The sequence below is a fragment of the Astyanax mexicanus genome, chromosome 11, assembly GCF_023375975.1.
Source record: "Astyanax mexicanus isolate ESR-SI-001 chromosome 11, AstMex3_surface, whole genome shotgun sequence".
In the NCBI taxonomy this organism is placed as follows: Eukaryota; Metazoa; Chordata; class Actinopteri; order Characiformes; family Acestrorhamphidae; genus Astyanax; species Astyanax mexicanus.
This window is the reverse complement of record NC_064418.1, coordinates 384,136-408,118: the sequence shown is the minus strand read 5'-3', so window position 1 is coordinate 408,118 and position 23,983 is coordinate 384,136. Positions and strand designations below refer to the sequence as shown.

The window sequence follows — 23,983 nt, the reverse complement described above, 5'->3', positions numbered from 1 at the left end:
CCTAAAATCACGATATATCACGATATTTCATAGTATTTTTCCACGATTACGATACTCTTGGTGACTCTATGACAAAACACTAAATTTTAAAAAAAAAAAAATATATATATATATATCAAGAATACACTGCTGCATAAAAATTTTAATAAAATTGTATTATTGCATACAATATGATACAGCACACCCATAACTGAGATATAAAAAAAAATACAGGAATTTTATCAGATTTGTAACAGTAGTTAGTGATCCAGAATGATCAGTGATGATACTAATAATAATACTGCACTCCAAATTTCTCCATATATCCAGGATTAAAGTAAAATAAATGATACTAAACAGATATAATCTGTCTCTAGTAGATATATAATGGGAAATGAGAACAGTGTGAATTTTTCTTTTAATAAAAACAGTAAAAACAAAAGTAGAACCCTGAAGTGATAATTAGGGGTGGGTGATATGGCTCCATATTTCAGGGTATAATATCGATTGGCACGTTCCTGATGTGTTTGGTCTGTGTAAATACTGTATAGTTGGTAGAGATTGTTTGCTTTTTTGGTCTCCCAGCTTGGAGTATTTTTTTTTAGATAAAATAAAGATTTAAAATAGAAAGAAGGGTTTTGTTGATTTGGTCTGAACGCTCGAGACGTTCTCCTGGAGTTCCTCAGAATCGCAGTATAACACACGACAGTAACCGGCTGGTGGAATGTTTTCTCACATGGGACTCATGGCTGCTTTATGTTTAACTTTATGTTGCTGATGAAGCATAACTGTAGTAAAAAGCTCTCTAAACGTAAATAAAACTTTAACGAAGGCTCTGGCTGTAAAGTGGGAGCAGTTGGGCTCGTAATATCCGTTCCAGCGCCGCTGAGGTTCGGGGGAAAGCGCTGCAGCGGCGGAGCCGTCAAACGCTCCACGACCTGAAGTAATGAAAATAAATAAATCAGGCTCTGACAGTTCGGGGGAAAATCAGAGCCACTCAGGGGCTTTAAACGGGCTCATTAAAATAAATAGCAGTGTTGGGATAAAAGCCGAGGAGACGGAGGACCAGAGCGGCTTCAGCGGCGCATGTGCTCAAATTCATCACGCCTTAAAAACATGCGAGTGTTTATCCAGCAGTTCCACCCGGTCTGAGGTGTTCTACCTGCTTTATGTCACAAAACAGAACAATTTATCACCTGTATCACCTGCAGCACCGACCACCGCTAACAGAGATCACGTTACTGTAAACGACTGGAACTACTTTTTCCATTTCAGAGGTTCTGCAGAATTCTGGGAAATACGAAAAACACACAGCTGTAGTTTGTATGGTGTAATGTTGATGCTTGTGTTTGTAAAAGCTGTTAAAAGTGTTTAAGCCTCTTATTTCTCTTATTTTATAGTTATGTTGTGGCTGCAAACAAATCATGACAAGAAATCTCTCAACAAAAATTGGCCAATCAGGTTTTCTTTAGTATCTATACAGATACATCAGCAAAAAGTATCATCATCATTCCTTTCATTCTTCTCATTCTCTTCTACTCTTTAGTGATAAAACTCCTGCATCCGGACTGCAATTGAAAAAACAGGAGGACCAGTGAGGGTTTTTTAGGATTTCTCGGTCACATGACATCGTGGTGTTCAGTAGCTCCTCCATTTCCACTCACTGTTGTGTTTTTAACGTGGATCTCCATGGAAACCGCGGCAAGCCCAAAGTGTAATTACGGTGCGCGGCAGTGGACAAATATATATTTTATTAAAGGCGAGGAGACGAAACTCAGAGATGTGCGTCTGGACGGGACTAAAATTACCGGAGGAGCACGGAGTTCAGAGAAAAACAGTAGATGATTCAGCCTGTAATTTACTCAGAGGACGTCTGAGAAAAACACGTACATGATCGTTCTGGACGGGAATAAAATCACAGAGGATAGAAAAAACCCATAAAAGAGAAAATTACCCAGAACCCCCTGAAAAAAATAATCCTGTCCGGATAGAGCTTAGTCTTTTAGTAGTTTGAACAGTTTTAGGACAAAATATTTGGAATAAAGATTCTACTGTTTGCCACCAGCAGGAACTAGTCCAGGTTTTATTTAGATGTTTTGTACTATTACCCAACTTCATCAGAGGGGGGTTTAGGGTTAACAGAATGAAGAATAAGAACATTCCTTTACTCTCTCAGAGCTTTAGGGGGAGTTAACACATGAAGAGGGGCTCAGTGTTCAGGAGGAGAGGCAGATTTTGGAAGTTGAGTGGTTTAGTTCAGGTTGGAGGAGAATGCTCTGCTGGAGGGGTTGAGTGAGGAGCTGACAGGGTTTAGTCCCTGAGGGTGAAGGGTTAATTCACTCTGAGTCTGAATTCAGTCACGCTGTCAGCTCTCTACTGACAACCAATTACAAACCCATCAGTCCTCACTACACTCTCCCACACTGCAGCTTCACATCCAGAGCTTCACAATTACACTTCTTATTCAAGAACTCTTATTAAAATGATTTCTGGATTCTTTACATATTCAAGGCCGATTCAGAGGCTATATCTTACACAGATTTATGTGAAGTATTGCACAGTTCTAATAAGAAAATACTGTCTGAAGCCCTCTGCTTACCAGAGCTTTATCTTAACATGTTTCTTTAATATCCAATGTTGATATATATCCATCTTGATCATATTATTACAGTTACTACAGAAATTATAATCCTTAACAATCCTTTAACATCAAGTTAATGTTAGCAGCCATTTAAAAAGATGTGCTGGAGCTTCTTTTCATCCCTAAAGACACTTTAACATGTGCTACTAGCGCTGCACAATATTGGACTTTTTTTGCGACAATATACATTGCGATATTAAACTATACAGCCCCTCCCCCACTTGTGTGCTTGTTTGTGTGTCTTGTTTCAGCCAATGACTCAAAACCCGAGAAAAGCAGCAAAACTACAGTAATTGGCCCTTTAATCAGCATTTAAATGTCTTTTTAAAAGGTAAATAAGATTAAAAATAAGTTTTTCTGGGATTAAAAGTGTGAATTCAGCTGTAACTGGAAATATCTGCGCTGCTAAACTGTGCTGGACTGAAGAGCACAGCTTTACACATGTGCTCACGTTTACAAGCACGTGCCCAACCATGTGGATGGAGGCTATGGTTACCTTGGGTTTAGAAAAATATAAAAAGACATTGAGTTTAAGGATTCTTTCATCAGTTTTTAACTTCATGTATCCAGTGCAGTCATGCATTCAGAAACACCATATTAAACTACACAGCTCCAAACTCACAGTTCAGCTCAGAGATCTGTGAAATCTCTCACTGAGTTCTGGTCTGTCTAATATAATTCAATCTTAGTGTTGGAGCACGTTCTGTCCAAAAGGTCTAATGGTGTCTGCCAGGGTTCTGGTTTTGGACCTCTAGCTTTCTTTAAGGGAAAGCACAGAGACACACAGAAAACACAGGTTCACAAAGACAATTCTAAACTCAACACTCAAATCTCCATCTGTAACTCAGGCCTGGAACCCACCCAGCCTGAATCCACATCCATCATCCTGCTAACCATGAGCCGACCACTCCAGCAGAGTCAGAGCACTGAAAGACGAGGAACAACTGCAGTCAAACCCCCACAGATCCTGAACTCCTCCAGATTAAACCAACGACCAAACACAGAAACACTGATCAGCTTCAGGAACTGAGAAACTCCTCACCCTCTATAAACAACCTGATAACAGGAGTGGAAAAGTACAAACGGTGCTGATTTTAGCACTAGCTATGGAAAAAGAGGGTTATACACGCCACGTTAAAACAGAAATAAACATTTTATTCAATAACAAAACAAACCACAGAAACAGTCTCTCAAAACCACATTTATACAAATTTACCCCAAAATATAAATATATGACAACGTCTCTCACACAGCTCACGAACAGCCAAATCACTGAGCCAGTAAATCTCAATTAAACTCAATCACAAACTCTGACTTTAAATCAGCATATATATACTGGAATATTTATGCTTTTTTGCTTATTGATCCAAATTAAGGCAGCATGACAACACCACAATTTCAGAATTAGCCACAGTTTATAACTATGATTAATGCATTTCAGTCCATACCATCAATAAATCAATTATAGCTCCGTGATTTGGTCAGGAGTATACTTTTTTATGCTGACACTGTAGCCACAATCTACTAAGTAAACAACTTGTTATCTGGGGCATTTGGTGCCATGAACCACATCTAAATAAGTCTATTAATATTTAGTGAACAGCATTACACAGTTTGATGAGTGTGTATCACATTCTGTACACATACCTACATTGGTACCACTTTAAAATAAGTCTCCTTTTAGTATAGTTTATAAAGGAGTTTTTTTAATGAGGTTATAAACCATTAATAAGCAGTTATAACACAGATAGAAAGGGCAACAGTGGCCTGTCATTTACCAAATAGTGATTGTAGTGAATGTTCATTTATACTGTTTAACCTCAGATCTTACTAGATTCTTATCTTATTTTGTCTTTTTATCAGTCAACGTTAACTTAATTTCTGTTAATAACTTTATTAATTTAACTATAAAAACATATCAAATGGCTAAACTGACTTAAATTATTCTCTATATTATTATTAGCTATGTTAAAGTTAAGTTAATTGTCACTGCTGTTCTCTCTATGTGTTGTAAGTGATTATTATTAATGTTTTTTTTTTTAAGTATTTACAACTTAAATAATAACTAATAATAAACTCCTTTATAAACTATTTATAAACCCTTTATAAAGGAGTGTTATTTTAAAGTAGTACCTCTACATTAGCTTTGTAGCTCCAGCGTTAAACCAGCGAAGCCTCAAGCTCACAGTCAGTAAATATATAAAGTGATGGGAAACAGTGTTTTTAGCTGTAGTTTAGGTTTAGGAGCGAGAGTTTAAGCCCAGGTTGAAGAGGATGGAGCTGAGGTTGATGGTGAGGAAAGCTCGAGTCGGGTCGGCCGTTCGGTGCATTTCCTGCAGGAACAGATGCAGCGAGGAGACTTCAAACAGACGCCTGTTCTTCCTACAAACACAGAAACACACTATATAAACATTTAATATAAACTTCTAACATTAATATTCATTATGAGGTTCTGTTAACATTTATTCTGTATTTTCCGCACTATAATCTGCACTTAAAATCCTTGAATTTTCCCAAAAATGGTCAGAGCTCCTTATAATCCGGTGCTCCTTATGTATGAATTCTATCAGTCAGGTATTAAGGAGCAGTAAAGACACTCCACTGAAGTACAGAGTTATACAGGAGATTCAGTGAAGTTTCTCCAGCAGTAAGGCTGGAGCAGTTTTAGCATTAGCTGTATTACTGGACTGTAGCCTGCTGCTAAGCACGGCTAGCAATGCTGGAGCAGCATTAGCATTAGCAGCTGACCGCATATAGTTTTACATTGTTGTTGTAACATTTTTATTGTTCCCAAAATGCTTATTTAACTATAATAATCTAATAATAATATTTAAATTGAATAAATATGTTTTATTTATGATAAAAGCTATATAAAAGCATAACAGAAAGTCGTTCTTTGTATCTGGAGTAAAATTACTGGCAATACATCATTTCTAAACCTCTTGCAGGAACAATAAATTAAAATCTGATGCTGGTGAATAATAAAATAATCACTCAGCTCTATATAAAGATCAGCAGTGTAAAGGGAAGGTTCAGTAGGATCTCTCTGAGCTCCAGAAAGGGAGCAAGGCTCCAGATGGACTTTCGGGAATCAGGGGATCCGTCCAGACCTCCACACAGCGCTGTGATCTCTGCTAATGAGGGTTAACCACCAGGTTTAGAAAGCAAAGCTCAACTAATGAGGGTTTCCTGTCGGCCGGGAGATCAGCAGCTGCAGCAGAGACCAGCCCGAGGCAGAGATACGGCTCTGATGATGTAACTGTGATGGGTGCGAGTGAGGGTTTGGGGGGGTTTGGGTGGTGGGTTGGGGGGGTTTGGAGGGTCTGAGTGAGGGTTTGGGGGGTCTGAGTGAGGGTTCGAGGGTGTTTGGGTGGTGGTTTGGGGGGGAGTTTGGAGGGTCTGAGTGAGGATTTGGGGGGGTTTGGGTGGTGGTTTCAGGGTCTGAGTGAGGGTTTGGTTGTGGTTTGGTGGTGGTTTGGCAGTGTTTTGAGGGTCGAGTGGTGGTTTTGGGGGGGTTTGAGGGTCTGAGTGAGGGTTTGTGGTGGTTTTGGGGGGGGTTTGTGGTGGTTTGGGTGGAGGAACAGACCTGATGCTGGAGAGCTTCTGAAGGAGGACGCTGAGCTTCTCCACCAGGCCGAGGTTCAGGCGAGGGTTACGGAGGAGCAGAGAGACACAGCGGAAGAACTGCTCACTGCTGCAGGACTCCAGGAAGACCGGCTGATGTACTGCAGGATGAAGAGGAGCAGGACAGTCCTCAGAGTTCAGATTCAGAATCAATAATGACATTTACTGTAGCATCTGGCAGACCCACATGTAGGTAAAAAGGTTTAAATATTCTAAAATTATTGAATAAGAATTTATAATGATTGTATTTTCTAAAATGCAGAAGCGCTTTACTCACTCAAATAAACAGTTTTGTTTACTTAGCTTAGCCACCCTGCTGAATTAGAAGGAAAACATGACACCCCTGTTTCTTACTAGTGTCGCAAAATGCTCCATAATATGCTAAATAATATGTTAATAATATGTTAAATATAGTTTAAGACCTAAGTTTGACAAGTACCATTGCGAAATCAACCTCAACAAAATCCTGCTGGATCTGTTCTGATTTAGCCTCCATCATACAAAGTATTGGCTCAATATGAACATGATCTGGCTGGTCACAGGTCGTAACTAAACCTGACCAACAGCTCTGCAATCCATTACCAATCCTGGATCTAATTTAGAAAAGCTTTAATCTGGAGAGAGGGAGAGAGAGAGAGAGTAGAAGAAGAAAACCACCACCAATCAGAACCATTCAAACGAGAAAAGTCCTTATATGAGATATATGTTTTAAATGACAAGCTCGACACAGCAACCAACAAAGCTGTGTGCATTATTATATTCACTAAATTAGCCTTAAATTGAGCATGAAGCTCTTTAAATAGAGACTGACTCACAGCCGGTCTCCTACTGACTCAAACAAGTGGCCACCTTTTAACATCCTGACCTGAACACTTATCTCCGAGACCTAAACGACCAAGCAGACGTTCAGTCTGAGCGCTCTGCACCCAACATCTGCCCCCCAAACGCACATCTGCGCTCCTTCATCTTCACAGGTAAGCTGATTCTCATTAGCTGAAGCTGAAGGAACTTCAAAAGATGTCCACTGGAGACTCCGACTGTCTGACCGCTCAGTTTTAGGGGCTGATTTAAGGCGTCTCTCTCGCCGGGACACGTGGAGAGCATTAAGGCCGGCCGCGCCGCGGAACAGACGGCGGACACTGTACAGGGTTTCCCCCCGGAGGAGAGCAGGGGCCTGGCGCTTGACCTTCAGGTGTGAACCTGAACCTGAGCCTTCACACACTGCCGTCATTATTCCCGCTCAGAGCGCAGTAATTGCAGGGGCAGATCGGAGAGTTCCTATAAAAAGTGCCGCTGCTCGGAGGCCGGAGTCAGTAAAAGGAAGCTGAGGGAAAGGAGCTGAGGGCAGTTCTGGAGCACCTCGTAAACAGATCCACTCAAACCAGCCTCTGATTAGCAGCAGTCGCAGCTCACCGGGCGTACAGTGAACAGAGTATCAGACAGTGTGGGATATAAACATTTAAAGCATTTAAAGCTACAGTCCAGCTGTACAGTCCTAATCCACCTCATGGATGTTTTATCTGGGGTTTGTAAGTAGTGCTTTGTATCGAAATTTGGTATAAAAAAGGTACAGACTGAAACGTCTCAGTCCTACCGAGTACTGAAAATTCTAAAATAAATCTGGTGCCTATTTTTGATACTATGCATGAAACACAAATAAACGCGGACGGCATTCTGACGCACAGAAATGTATTAAACACAGTAACGAGGTACGCAAAAAAACATTTCCTAGCTCTTCTACAACACGTAATGAAACAATACTCATCAAAACAAACTGAACAAACAGAGGGGTATATATACTAGGGAGCACAGGTGGAGCCAATGCCAAGATAACTGATTAAAAACCAGGATTATTCCACCAAATATTGATTATTTCTGAAATCTTAAAACTTTATGAATATGAACTTGTTTTCTTTGCATTATTTGAGGTCTGAAAGCTCTGCATCTTTTTAGTTATTTCAGACATTTCTCATTTTCTGTAAATAAATGCTCTAAATGAGAATATTTTTATTTGGAATTTGGGAGAAATGTCTGTAGTTTATAGAATGATCAGTGAATCATTTAAGTGCTTAAGTGTTCTGGATGTCTAAATGCAGTCCATCCACCACAACAGGTTTGGTGTCTAAAGCTCTGTTAAACTGGCAAATAAGAAATAGAAGCGTACGTACATTAATTAGCGCAGAGCTAACTGAACGCCACACTTTCATTTTCCTGTGTGAGAGGTTTTGGGTAAAAGCACAGTGAGGAGGATTCTGTTACAGCTCCTAACAAGCAGGTCAGGGCTGGACACTGGTTATTAGGTGCATGTGTTGCACTGTCTCTGACAGCAAGCCCATTTGTCAAGAAGACAGTTTGACAGTTTTTCAGAGAAATTCCTGGTTTTATGGTTGCGAGAGCAGGGGTCAGTGCACTTCTGATGTTTCTGGGCCTTCCTCCAACATCACACAGAGAAAAGAAGCCAAAAAAGGTGCTAGTCAGCTGTTAATATAGTCATCTATACAGATCATGTACAGATAATGTACATCTAACATTCTGAACATTTATACATCACTTATTCGTTAAGAAAAAATTACTTAAAAGTCAACATAAGGTAGTAATATGTTCAGTTCCAAAGCATGCAAAGCTTTCTGATGTCTGCAGAAATTCAAGAGGCAGTGTTGCACACTTTATTTTTACAGTTTCTGACTCAAACATTTTAAAACATCAAAAATTAACACTATTTGTGTAAGAAGCATAAAGTAAGCCACTAACAGGATACCCCTCTTAAGAGATGTACTATACTTACTTAGTATCGCAACAGAGCAGAGCTAACAAACACCACTAACCAAACAAAAATGCAAACAATACAGACCACATGGATCTACGACCAAAAAAACAGACGCAACGCCATAAATATACCATGAAAATATATCGTAAATATACCATGAAATATTGTGATATTATTTGAGGGCCATATTGCCCACTCCTAGTTAAAAGCAGAGAATGCAAAGCACTATACAATCCCTGCATCATCGTATCACTACTCTTTACTAGGGCTGCAACTAATGACTATTTTGGTAGTGGACTAATCTGCTGATTATTTTTTTTGATTATTCGATTATTCAACGGTTATTTTTGCCACGTCCTTCATCTCTAAAAACGATAGAAAATGTTGGACATAAGATTTACAAGTCATTTAAATGTCTAGATGTTGTTTAAATGTGAAAAGTACTGATTATTCAGTGAGTAAATATGTAACCTGTCGACAATGTGTGTACAATTTGTTTGTAACAATTTTAAATAATTGACACAGTCGATTATATTGACTAATCGTTGCAGCCCTACTCTTTACACTAAACAGAATAAAGAACAGTCCTTAATTACTGCCCTTTAAGAGGTTTGATACCAGTCCATTATAAGGTACATTTCTACACGTGCACACCACTGAGCACGCCCAGAACCCAGAGCTTCATATCTAAATGCTCCTCCTGTAACTGGCTGAAAGTTATTGGTCTCCAGCACGCGCCTCCTCAGACACATTAGCGGAGTTGCCTGCTGGTTAATGGAGCAGAAAGGAGCCAGGCTGATGGAAGTGTTAATGGCCTTCACTGTGTAACCACGGCTAAAGCATATGGGCTCAATCACACTAATCACTCCACTTGATACGTCTACACCCTGATACCTCAGCAACCACCCTGCCGTTCAGCGTGTACAGCAGATATAAAGAGCTGATTAAAGTATTCGAGGAAAACACAAACACACTGGCGTCGAGCAGGGAGACGCGCAGCGTGCAGTCTGATGAACGGCATCCAAGAGCTGCAGTCATTTGTTTTATCTTCTGTTTAAACTGTCATTTGGGCTGAATTTTCACATTAAGGTACAATAAACAAGCAATTACAAGATAGCATGAGCAGAGCCAGGAGAAGAATGACGTAGGTAAACTTACTGTAAACCTGTTCACGGTTTAATTGTTAAACATAAAGAAAACAAAGCCGAGGTTTAATTCTGTTTTAGAAAGAAACAGTCAACACGTTTTATTACTGTCTAACAAAGGGACCACTCACTTCAGTTCCTGAATCAGTTTCTCTGATTTTGCTATTTATAGGTTTATGTTTGAGTAAAATGAACATTGTTGTTTTATTCTATAAACTACAGACAACATTTCTCCCAAATTACAAATAAAAATATTCTCATTTAGAGCATTTATTTACAGAAAATGAGAAATGACTGAAATAACAAAAAAGATGCAGAGCTTTCAGACCTCAAATAATGCAAAGAAAACAAGTTCATATTCATAAAGTTTTAAGAATTGAGAAATCAATATTTGGTGAAATAACCATTTTGGGTTTTTAATCACATTTTTTTTTCTATATGCATCTTGTCATCATGTTCTCCTCCACCAGTCTTACACACTGCTTTTGGATAACTTTATGATGCTTTACTCCTGGTGTAAAAATTCAAGCAGTTCAGTTTGGTGGTTTGATGGTTTGTGATCATCCATCTTCCTCTTGATTATATTCCAGAGGTTTTTAATTTATAAAATTTAAGAAACTCATCATTTTTAAATGTGATCTAATTTAATTTTTTGTATTGAATTTCTATGCAACGTTCAACTAGATATCTTCTTAATCAGTTTATTAGTATCTAGGGATACTCTGGACTCTGGATTTCTCTGGACTCACGTGATTCAGAACTCATCTGCAGCAGGACGTCCACCGCCGGCGCCAGTAAACCAGGACTTCCTGCTCTCAGAACAGCTAAAACAGCCACAAGAGCCCGATACTTCAGGAAGAGAGCCTGTCCCTCATCCGTCTTCACATCACCGTGCAGGATGTCCAGAGCCTGGGCCAAAACGTCCGCTGTGGGTCAGAAAAATGAGGGAACAGGAGGTTTATCAGCTTAAAATTAGCTGGAGGCGCTGATTTACAATTTAGAGCTAATAATCATAATCACACTCATTAATAATGACTCACAAACACACAGAGCAGACCAGACAAAACCAGACAAAATCATGACTTAAATCAGTTATAGTGTCCAAATGCCTGAAACTTTAAAACCATCTGAATGACTAAGGAACTCCAGCCTCATCAGGTATCAGATAAAAAAACAGAACTTAAAGCTTTTATATTTAGGAGAAGCTGCACTTCTTACTACTTCTTTCTCCTGATCTGAAGATACAGATCCGTGAAGCTGTGTTCTTCCCTCCACTATAAGGAGACTTTCTTAGTTCTCTTGGTTATTATTTCTCTTTGTTTTTATCCACATTTGTGCTCTTTTGTAAAAAGTAAAAAAGGCCACTATCATACGGACATGACAAATAGGAAACTCTCAAAAGGAGTCAAAATAGTATAGCAGTAGTAAAGTGGTACAACTTTTGATTCTGAAATTCACTCTACTGGACGCATTGCTCAAATTAAAATTAAAGTGACATTCTGTAAGTTTCAGTAAGAATTCTGTTGTGCTTTCATGTAGCTTGCCAGATTCCTTCAGAATACAATTATTATAATTTCTTTTAGTTTAATAATGCATGAAACAGCAGATGAAAACTGAGTTCACTGTTCTGATATCACCATGATCACAGCAGCTATTGTACCACCAATAGAGTATTAAAGTGCCACAGACAGACGGATGGATGGACGGATGCTTTATTGATCCCAGAAGAAAATTTTGGAAATTTAGGTAAGCAGCAAAGGTGTTATGGCCAGAAAAAAAAGTTTCAGACCTACCAGACACCCTGTTTTTCAAATGAATATATTTGGCTTTGCAGGAAATGTTAGCATAAGCACACTGACGCCATTTATTACAATATTCTGCCCTCTTATCACTCAGAGACACTACTATTTTTTGACAACTTCAATTGAGAAAAAAAATCTTAAGAATTGCCGCTTTAAGTGACTTTAAATAAAGGGAGGAGTCTAAAGAGTGACATTTTGAGGTTTGGAAGACAAATGTTCATAAAAAAAGGTTTAAAATTAGTCTGCTAAAAACTGTATGACTGTAATTAATATTAATGTTTTTTTTATGTTGAAAAATGAAGAACCTGTTCTTAATGACCATTTTGATTGGAAGTTAAATAATAAATTAATTAATTAATTTTTGAACAGTACTTTCTGAAAACATCCCCCAAATAAAGAAGTTAAAGTGTTCTCTCTGGAGTGAATGAATAAATAATGTAATCAACATGTGGGCAGGTAATGAGCACAGATGGCAACTTACCACACCTTCCAAACACGAGTTTGGTACTAGAGCGGGCCTGCGGCACAGTCCAACAGGCCAAGTGTAAATAAACACAGTTTAGCAGAAGGTAAACAGGCCTGTGCTGCAGGGCCGGGTGGTGTTAGCGTAGGTGTGTTTGGCTCAGGTATTAGAGAGGTTGTGTACCTGCCCTGTGTATCTCTCTGTGTGAGAGACGTAAAGCAGGCAGATAAAACCAGCTCGAGAGTAATGGACCCGATAAAAAGCCCTACTGAGCGACACAGGGTGTTAGCAACCCAGGAAACAGCTCTTTATAGGATCTGTAAGGCTGATCCTTCCCAGATGGAGCCTCTATATATTTCCTGTGCCAGCAGAAGAAGACGCGCTGGCATCGCCGCCAGCCGTAAAGCTGTCCTGGGCTCGGGCCGAACTCTCTCCTCTTTTTTAACAGTTCTAACATCCTAAAGAGAGACAGACCTGATAAAAGATTCTCCCCAGACACACATGATTTCTGATCCACTTTGATTCTGAAAGCTCTTTAAGGGTGGGCGCCTGGATCATCTTTTGTCTGTAATGATCACTATAAGAACCAAATGGAGAGAAGAAACACTTCCCTCTGTTATCTGCAGTCCACTTTCATCTTTAACCCTTTAATCTGCTTTAATAACATGATGCATGCATGCCTAAACCATCACACACTCGCCTCAGTCTTTAACAGACCTGATTATGTGGTTTCTGACGGTGTGTGACTCTCGCTGTGATCTGGAATCCGAACTGAAGAAGATTCAATTCAGCTCTACTTTTGACCATTTGTTACATTATTTGTGAAAATGGCTTAAATTAGATTTTAGTTCTTTTTAGATCTTTAACCCTCCTGTTCTGTTCTGGGTCAAATTGACCTGTTTTAAAGATTGAAGATCTAGGAAAAATAGTTAAAAGTATTTTTTTTTCAGTACGAAACTTCTTCTGCTTGCTTTAATTACTGTAATCAACATATAATATAAAAATGGTTCATCTCACATATTTGCAAAAACTAAAAACTAAAACATAATTGCAATCATATGTTTCAATGTTATGTAAAACTACTGTTTTATACATTGGTCTTTTAAAAGTAATAAAGTAATGAAACAATTATGAAAAAAGTTAGAACATGTATTTTTTTTATGAAAAACGAGTGAATTATCCTAATTGAAGCATTACCTGTTTGAGGTAAAGAACACCATTGCACTTAATATTGATAGAATAATTAGTAATGGAGTTAGTAATTAAATATTTACAATAATTATAAGTTTTTTTTGGTTTCATACATATTTCAAACACTATTACCTCTCCCTAAAACATCAATATGATGTTATATTGGTTAAATAAGATAATTAGTGATTGGTGGTACAGTGGTTAACACCACCGCCCTTCACATGACAGATTAGCAGACCACACTCTTTTACACTTAAAGGTTTTTCTTGGGCAACAGTACTAATGTTCCACAGGTAAGGGATCTGGATAAGAGCATTATATAAATACTGTATTCTTAAACATGAATAAAAAAAATCTGAAACTATTAAATCTCCTCTGTTAAATACTGCAGAAACTCATGTTTCAGGCTTGTGTTCATGCTTTTATGCAGAGGTCCAGCAGGAGCTATAGAGGCGCCTCCAGCTCCAGAGACACAGAAACACAGAGACAGAGACAGACTGGGACATGATGCTGAATTCTTAGTAAAAATGCACTGTCTCCATCTGCTGGAGAAACAGGAGAATCAGCAGCAGCATCAAACAGCACAATTCCAGCGTAAAATTACATTATACACATTCATGTGCTTCTAATGCATTCATCATAAGGGTTGTGCACAAACCTTTGGACAAACAGCTCTGTAAAAAATGAAGAGATCACTTCAGTTTCTGAATCAGTTTCTCTGATTTTGCTATTTATAGGTTTATGTTTGAGTAAAATGAACATTGTTGTTTTATTCTATAAACTACGGACAACATTTCTCCCAAATTACAAATAAATATATTCTCATTTAGAGCATTTATTTACAGAAAATGAGAAATGACTGAAATAACAAAAAAGATGCAGAACTTTCAGACCTCAAATAATGCAAAGAAAACAAGTTCATATTCATAAAGTTTTAAGAGTTCAGAAATAATCAATATTTGGTGGAATAATCCTGGTTTTTAATCACAGTTTTTTTTTCATGCATCTTGGCATCATGTTTTCCTCCTCCACCAGTCTTACACACTGCTTTTGGATAACTTTATGCTGCTTTACTCCTGGTGTAAAAATTCAAGCAGTTCAGTTTGGTGGTTTGATGGTTTGTGATCATCCATCTTCCTCTTGATTATATTCCAGAGGTTTTTAATTTGGTAAAAATCAAATAATCTACCTAATATAACATTGTGTAATTACATTTAAAAATAAAGTAACAAAATGACTAATATTTCTGTTGTTTTTAGGGTTAAATCAGTAAAAATCTCACCCTGGCTGATGGTTTTGAGGATAATGAGGGTAGACAGGAACCGGGTGTGGAGGCAGGCTGTCCTGAAGAGCGGACAGACTCGGGTCTTGCTGCCGTCCCCCGGCCCGCGGGACACTTCCTCCCCCAGCCTCCTGAGAGTCGAGGTCAGTGGAGGGTGCTGAAGAGAAAAACAATAAACACAAGTCATCTCACAAAATAGGTGTTCCTAATAAACTGGAAAAAGGGTAAAGAAAGTGTATTGTTCCTAACGAAGTGAATAAAAGCATATAGTAGGTGTTTCTATTAAAGTGGCAGGTTTTTTTTTTTTTTACACGACCAACAATAGGAGGGTTAAGAAGACTAGCACAAGCCTCTTCAGATACATGTGAAGTCAGACTCCGCCTCTTTTTCAACTGCTGCTGATGCTGTAGCATTACCGAGTAGCATCACAGCGCTAACGCTCGGAGGAAAGCAGCGCAGCGACTCGGTTCTGATACACCAGCTCACAGACGCAGCCTTGTGCTGATCCTCATCACCCTAGGAGTGATGAGGGGAAAGAGAGAGCGCCATCTACTGTACTGTACCCACCCAGAGAGAGCAAGACCAACTGTGCTCTCTCGGGGCTCCGGCAGCTGATGGAAAGCTGCATAACCTGAATTCAAGCAGTCAGTCTCCTGATCATAGTAGACAGCTGAACCACTTGGAGCCCTAGTAGGTGTTTCTAATAAAGTGGCCAGTGAGTGGAAGTGCATGGTTAATGTTTCTAATAAATTTAAATAATCAGAAATACTTTATGCTCACTTACTAACCATTTTATTAGAATCACCCAACTTCTGCTTCCACACAGAGGCCACTTTATTAGAAACTCATATTTTAAGTTTTCACTTATTAGCTACTTTATTAGAAGTCCCTACACCCTCGTACTGCTGGTGAAGATGTAGTAGATGGTGAACACAGGCGGTGCACAGGCAGATCAGTGAAGTCTGTGTCTGTAGTTTAGTGAGTGTATGGGCTAAAGCCCTGCAGTACCTGTGAGCTGTGCTCCAGCTGTGTGAGTGTGCAGTAGATGAAGCGCAGTAATGGAAGCTGCAGAGACGGCTCAGCCTGATGGAGCTGCTCCACCAGCACAGGAAGAACCTGTCGGGACAGAAGATGGACCGCATGGAACAGGAGAAGAAATGTGTCAGCCCACGATGCACCAGGCTTCCTTACCTTTTACTGCAGGTGAAGCGTGACCAGGTGAGCAGTGAGGCGTGAGTAAACCATTACACCCAGGTTAAAAAAACTAAACTCTTAAAAAAGAAAAACAAGAGCTTTTCTTCATTGTGGGCATGCCTTAACAGGTGTGTGTGTGTGTGTGTGTGTGTGTCTGTCTGTTTGTGTGTGTACATGGGGGGGGCTTCCCACATTTAGAGTACAGGCAGTAATGTTATGCCAATTATACTATATCCAACGTGTAACGTGTATTACTATTTAATACACATATACTCATAAAAATATATCAACTGACCCAGATGGGCAAAGGCCTGCACACAGCTTGTCTAGTCCCTTTGGATAGATATTGCCAAACGAATAAGATTTTCTGGAGCAGATGCAGGTATTTTTGCACCAAGAGTGGCATAAAGTTATCCAAAAGCAGTGTGTAAGACTGGTGGAGGAGAACATGATGCCAAGATGCATGAAAAAAACTGTGATTAAAAATCACCAGGATTATTCCACCAAATATTGATTTCTGAACTATTTCAGTCATTTCTCATTTTCTGTAAATAAATGCTCTAAATGAGAATATTTTAATTTGTAATTTGGGAGAAATGTTGTCTGTAGTTTATAGAATAAAACAACAATGTTCATTTTACTCAAACATAAACCTATAAATAGTAAAATCAGAGAAACTGGTTCAGAAACTGAAGAAGTGAGACAGACCTTAGAGCACCGCTCCTGTACAGATGGAGGTGGAACTCCATACAGATCAGTCTCCCTCTTACTGCTGATCCCTTCTGATCCAATCAGCTGCTCGTCCACCACCCAGTCCAGCAGAGCGCTCAGCAGCTTCAGCGTGGAGGAGTTTAGAGGAGGCTAGTATGGAGGAAACAGTAAAAAGAGAAAGTGCGTATTTATCTTTAACCTCAGTCATTAGCGGCTCTGCAGTGAGTGGTGTGTTCGGTCATTTAGTGGTGTGTGGTTCACTAGTAAAGAAAAACAGTCCTGATTGAGTGCTTTAATGAGAGTAAATTAGAGACTGAAACGCCCTGATTGCAGTGAAGCAGGGTTTCCTAAAGACGTGTTGGGTTTCAGCAGTCGCTCTAAACCTCTTTTAAATGATCTGCTGCAGCTACAGCGTATACAGCTGCTTACCACAAACAAACATCTCCTATTTACCTAGAAAAGAATAGAACACTTCCACAGCAGTTACTGTAGAAGATAATGGGCGACTGCTGAATTCAGTCAGTGAGCGTTCATGAAGAACACCAGTTTAAAGTGTTTTTAAAACTGTACAGATCATTCTTTTAAAGGAGAGACAGTTCTCCAGAGCTTCTGACCACAAGCTGCATATTTTTGGTATTTTTGGTAACGATTAAACTCTTGTTTTACTCAGTTTATACAACTTAACTTCTGTAATTAAAACAAATGACAATAAACTTAATCCAAACACTCAAATATGATGTGTTGCCCATTCCTTGATTTGTAAGAGAACACAAATTTATCACGTGTTACAAGAAACAATGACCATATAATTAATCCTCTGCAAAGTTTAAAATCCTTTAAAATATCAGTTTTCCCCTCCTGATGCAAAGAAGTAAAGGTAAAGAAACAATGATAATCATAACCAATGATAACCAAAAAACAGTGTTTTAAACATTTAAAATGTGACAAAACAATAAAGATAATGTTGGCAAAAAAATATATATGATGTCGTAATATATATATAGTAGATGTTGGATGTTGAAGTGATTACAAAATAAGAGTGAACTGATACGTTTACTGTGAAAAACTGTACAACTGAAAGAAGGCTCTGGGTACAATTAAGCAATAATACGGCAGACTGATCTAAATTCACAGTAACTTTCAACTTTTTCACCTTAGAATTATAAGGTACTTTTTAATCTATAATTAAAATTTAATTAAGCTTAATATGATTTTAAGGCAGGAATTACCTTGCTAGATTTGTTGGAAGGTGGAGGGAGATCCTGTTTAGAAGGTTTTGGGTCAAATGCTTTTGGAGCGATGTTTTCCCGTATTCTCTGTACAAAACCATGATCATACTTCCTCTGTCCAGGATATAACACACACACACACACACACACACACACACACGATTAAATTAGAGTTCCTAAAATCTTTTCAAGGTGATTCCAGTCTAGCTGGTGGTATGGTATGTAATCGATCAGGTAAGGCACAGGTTTTCCAAAGATCACTTCCAACATTCGTCCAGATTCTCTACATTTTGCTCCTCAAATTTCAGTTCAGGTTTATAGATAATTATGAGTTATACAGTCAGAAACCACGTAAACATGCATAGTAGCTAAACTAGCATTGTAGCCAGAAGCAAACTCCAGTAAATTCACAGTAAATAAAGATCTTTAAGTGCCTCCTCATGGATAGTTATCAGTAGCAGTGTTCTGGCCCAGAGTTCTAAGATACAATAGATAAATAATATATAAAATGCTGTTTCAAACATTAAGCAGTGTTTAGTGTTGTTCTGTACTGTAATGTAGATTTTTTGATTTTGCTAAACAATCCAACCTTTAAATCACCTAAAAAATAAGAGCTCTCTTACCTGCAGGTTGTCTAGGCGAGCCTGCACCTTCCGAGACTGACTCTCTAACCGCCGGTTCTGTTCACTCACTTCATTCAGCTGCACACAGAAATCAGGATTTATAGAGGGGAAAAATGGGGGTGTTCTAAAAAACTTTTGATCATTAGTGTATGCCTGTATATTACACTATTTGACTTATAAATAAATAAAGCGTGAAACTCCTAGCACTTCCACCCCCAGGCCACTAGTAGGTGCACAACCAAAAGTGTAATATACACTGTATTAGAGCTGAGCAATATAGCCCAAAAAAAATCCTATTTTCGATTTTAATTGTTTTTGTTCCCTACTAAAAATCAAACTCCAGACAACAAAAACAAGTTTCTATTTATTTTGTTTTCACTTAAAGTTCCCCTTTGTGGTTAAAGTACAACCAGAAACAAGCAAAAAAAACTATTGTAAACAGTGAGAACATCCAGTAACTTTTAGAAAGCTTTCTCCAACATAGTTTAGGTATTGACACAATGCACCCTCAAACTTAAAAAATAAATAAATAAATAAACACACAAAAAACAAATAGAAATCAATAAAATGGTGCCCAAAGCCCACAGGTGAGCGTAAGTGGTGAAAAATAAACTCAGAGAAAACAAATTTAAACAAAAAAAAATACACATAGTTCTTAACTATAAATTCTAATTAGTTGATAAAATTGATTAATTGCCCAGCTCTACACATTACTAAACTGAACTGGATCAAAAAGTACAGTTCCTACCTGTTTTTTCATGGTATCATTAAGCTCTTTGATGGAGTCGAAACTGGATTTTATTCTTTTATTCTCTTTAGTCTTCTCTTTCAGAGCGCTCCTCAGAGTTTCTGTCTCCTGCTGGTATTGCTGTGGAACGAGGAGGAGAAAACGCTCGAGTTTATGGATCAGATGGCTGCAGATTAAGGTTGTTAGACGGTGTGTGGTGTGTGGTGTGTGTGAGGTGAGCGTTACCTGCTGCAGGTGACTGATACGGTTAAGCACCTCCTCCTCTACGCCCTGCAGTCTGTGGACGGTGTTTTGGTGCTGAAGCAGGAGCTGCTCTTTCTGCTGGAGCTGCTGCTCGCGCTCAAACAGCGTCGCCTCCCAGGCCTGCTGACTCAGACGCTCCGCCTGAATTAACACACATAATATATAGAATTTAGTCAAAACATAGTCAGAATGGAATATTTAACAGCTAAAATTAACAAAGCTAAATTTTAATTTCAGCTAAATCAGTAACTGGTAGAAATCATATGAGTCTATCCAGGATTATGTTGTTTCTTGATGAGTTATCTGATTCATATTTTTTTTCATATTTTATATTTTATTTGATTGTACTTTAGTAATAATTTTATTTTGAAATTGTATATTGTCTGTATTAAATGTATAGTATGATTTTGTCTGCTCCCTCCTCCGCACCCCTTCCTGCTGTTAAACATTTGTAAAACAAATAAAAAATTGTTCACAAAAAAATAAATAAATAAATAAAATAAACCAGCACTGCACGCCACCACACTTCAAATCACACTGACGGTTTAAACAGGTAAAATAAAAGTACCTGCAGTTTCTCGTAAATCTGAACCATCTCCTGGTACACCTGTCCTAAAGGTGTTGGGCTCCTGATTAAATCCTCAGTTTGGTCCCTCAGCCTCTCTTTACTAAAACACACCGGATCAGAAACACCGGAGCTGGAGCTGCAGGCCAGGACTGAGGGCAGCGTCACGTCTGGAGAGAAGAAACACATATTACTGCACACACGGTTTTTATTTATGAAGCTTTATTCGTTAGAAAATGAAAAAAGAGCTGCAGATGATTCTACTATATTAATATAAACAATAAAATACTAATACGATTAATATTTAAAACGAAAACAATATCCAGACTAATATATAATATAATATAATATAATATATTTCCACTGATTTACTTAAAAGGTACTTAAACACTATAAATAAGTATTTATAACATTAATATCCAGTGTGAAGTTTAGAAGGAATTTCTACTAACTGTAGAATTCTAAAAGTAACTCTAAAAACATTAATACCCAAAATAAAGATCTAATCCAAAATCTAGTTCAAATTACAATAACATACAGAATTTATTCTAATTATCATTAATGTAAAAAAAATCTATGAAATTAGAATTATACCTTCTGGCAAAAAAGGCAGCTACACCACCAACAACATATACATTTATAGAAGTTAACTAATTAATTAATACATTAATTAACAAAAAGATCAAGCAAAAACATACCCGTCTCTGTACAAAGAACATTTGTTTCCTCAAAGGAAATGGTTTTCTGGCTGAGCTCATCTTCACTGTCAGAAACACTATGAGCAGAGTGCAGTCTGGGTTAAAATAAAAATAAAAATGTAATGTTATTTGCCTCAATTTATCATAATCATATCACTCACCAGCTACAGTCTACAGATTTATTCATATAAAACACAGCGCTGTTCACTCACCCCTGAGGCTGATTTGAGACAACCTCTAAAAGTTCTCTGAGAGCTTCATCATAACTTTTCATCTCTCTGTACCGCGGAGGATTTTTAGCTCCAGATTTTCTGCTGACAGGATCTGAGAGAAGAGTGAAGGGCTTTAACAATAGTTCAGTTTTTGGGCAGTTTTTATTCTGCTTTATAAAGTTATATAGTTTAAGTGAGTGATGATTGTAATGCTTACCGGGGTTTGCTGCTTCCTCACCATGATCTCTATTTAACACTGGGTTAGAAACCTGGTGGAGAGAGGAGTGATTTACTATTAAAATATAAACTCTAAATTATAGAGGTTGGTGTGGTGCAGTGGATAACACCACTACCTGCCAGTGAGCTAACTACCACAGTCTGGGGTTCAATTCCTGGTCTGGGTGACAGAATGCTGCGCTACACCAATAAGAGTCCTTGGGCAAGACTCCAAACACTACATTGACCAAACTCTATAATAGAAATTACCTTGTAAGTTGCTCTGGATAAGAGCATCAGATAAATGCCATGAATGGAAATGACTCACTCATACTGAACACAATCTGTCCCATCAATTAACTCTTGTTTGTTTTTTTTCTAAATAAATTACTTTTGCCAGCTCTAAAACCTCTTTTGCTTTTATTAATGATGTCTTTAAGCACAAGCAAGCAGGGAAAAACAATATTACCGTCCCACGCTTCCCAGATCACAATAAGGAGAATAAATTAAATACAAAATAATTAAAAACACTGAAAGAAAAGGTATGTTCAAACTTTCTACTGGTAACGTTACGGTATAATATAATGTCCGTTTAATTGAAGTCAGCTGTACTTAATGTAAGTTAACATGATTAAATAACCTTTCTCTAATTACAGTTATAGGGTAATACAGATATTAGCTACCTATGCTAACAAACTACCACGACTAAACAAACTATTGTCAATAAAGAAAAGCTATAAAACTAAGTTACAGTAATTTACTTTTATATTTGCTGTCAATGAGAAAACAAGATATTTAGCCAGTTATAATTATACTACAACTGAATAACACACTTAACTACAGTCCTGGGCTGCGTAATTCATTAACGCTTTATATAACAGACAAAAAACTAACTAAATAAAGCTATAACGTTATAACGTTAGTTAAATAACCAGGTTTAATACAGATTAGCGTTAGTTAGCTTAGCTTAGCTTGCTATTTACGTTAACTAGCCAGGGAACTAGCGGAGCCCCTTCCGCCAGGTTTAACGATACCCAATCGGATTAATGAGGTGTTCTACTGCTACCTCAGACTTATAATAAATATAATAAATGATTAAATACCCGTTTCCTCCGTTCTAAGTACTTTTTCTTCAGTTTTTCTACTTTTAAGTTTAAATCCGAGTCGCTGAAGCTCATTTTCAAACTCTCCGCCAGAGCCGCTGTTGCTGAGCAACAAGTTTCACACTTTCACAATAAAAGTCGGGGTATGCAATTTCAAAATAAAAGTAAATCCTAAAAAATATGTAGTTTATAACTTATGTTAAATAACGTTATTCAGTAAAATGTGTATATATAGATATCTTTCTAAAATAATCGTTTTACTGAGTGGTTCTCAAAGATTTGAGACTATTTACCACCTACAAGCAAAATAAAAATTTGAAAATATTGATTAAAAAGACCGAAAACTGTTAACACTTTACAAAAAACTCAATAAAATAAACAACTATGCAATATTCATAGCCTATATATTTTATTAGTAAGAAGTCAACTTTGCATTTATATAATTTATGTAATCCAGGTGTAGTTTTATGTGGAATGTTTGTAATTTCTGCACAACAAAAGCAGAAATGTATAAAAACTTTTAAAGCACTTTATACATATTCTACAGGCTCAATGTAAGATGTTAATTATTTTAAAATAAAATAAAAAATGTCAACACGATACTAAACTTTACACCCTGGTGGCTTTGATAGCTAGAAATGAGTTGCTTATATATAAGTAGTTGATTTAAATCAATTAAATAAAATTTAAGACTTTGTAATACCACTAAGATAAATACATTTTTAAAATAACAAAAAAAACACCAATAATAGGTTTACAGATTTTACAGTAAGTTTGTGATCATTTTCTTTTTCAAACCAATATTTTAAACAAAACTAAGTTGCATATTAGATAGATAGATAGATAGATAGATAGATAGATAGATAGATAGATAGATAGATAGATAGATAGATAGATAGATAGATAGATAGATAGATAGATAGATAGATAGATACTTTATTTATCCCGAAGGAAATTTAGGCATCCAGCAGCAACAAAACAATACAATAAGAAACATACTCAGACAAATCAAAACACAGAAGAATAGAAAATATATAAGGCTATAAAAAAAACTAACTTTAGAAGGTAAGGGTAATTAAATTTAAACACTGGGGAATGCAATGTGTGAAAATAAAAGAAAAACTGTGTTTAATGTCTGTAACATGTTTAAGACATTTTAAGACAAAGTAAGGCCGTATTTTTAGATATATGAATATAAAATATTTTTAAGACTTTTAAGGATCTATAGATACCCTCATGCAGGTAATCATTACACTGATGTAAAATCTTGACTCTAAATATGCCATAATCAGGAAGGAAAACTACATTAAAGCATTACTTCATAAGGCAGAAGCACACATTACAGTGAGAGCTGTGTAAACACCTGTTCTTTACTTGCATCTACCTGCGGAATCACCTGTATATCACAGGGGTTCGGTTTGGTAACGAGGGCCGGTTGGTCTACAGGCGCCTCTGCTGGCTGTAAGGCTCATTAGCTTTTTCACAACTTAAGTTTTGCAGTGCAGAGTGTGAGACATGGGCTTGGAGGCTCATTATTTTCAGCACCA

The 23,983-nt window shown here is 37.6% G+C and overlaps 1 protein-coding gene across 3 annotated transcripts; it reads right to left on the bottom strand.

The window, feature by feature from the left end:
• Positions 1 to 3,754: 3,754 nt before the first annotated feature.
• Positions 3,755 to 22,547, bottom strand: LOC103040067 (coiled-coil domain-containing protein 138). 3 transcript variants are annotated; one of them, XM_022667268.2, is made up of 15 exons: positions 22,437 to 22,547; positions 21,335 to 21,386; positions 21,118 to 21,229; positions 20,906 to 21,000; positions 20,211 to 20,377; positions 19,625 to 19,783; positions 19,400 to 19,519; positions 18,652 to 18,729; positions 18,029 to 18,142; positions 16,797 to 16,949; positions 15,903 to 16,010; positions 14,895 to 15,051; positions 10,906 to 11,082; positions 6,207 to 6,345; positions 3,755 to 5,002 (listed from the first exon to the last, which is right to left on the bottom strand). In XM_022667268.2, exons 1-15 carry the CDS (start codon positions 22,509 to 22,511, stop codon positions 4,861 to 4,863), a joined length of 1,848 nt encoding a protein of 615 aa, XP_022522989.2. In that variant the 5' UTR covers positions 22,512 to 22,547; the 3' UTR covers positions 3,755 to 4,860. The 3 variants fall into 3 exon arrangements, with proteins under 3 accessions (XP_022522989.2, XP_049341238.1, XP_022522990.2); XM_049485281.1 differs by having other exon boundaries at positions 20,906 to 20,982; XM_022667269.2 differs by lacking the exon at positions 18,029 to 18,142.
• Positions 22,548 to 23,983: the final 1,436 nt, after the last annotated feature.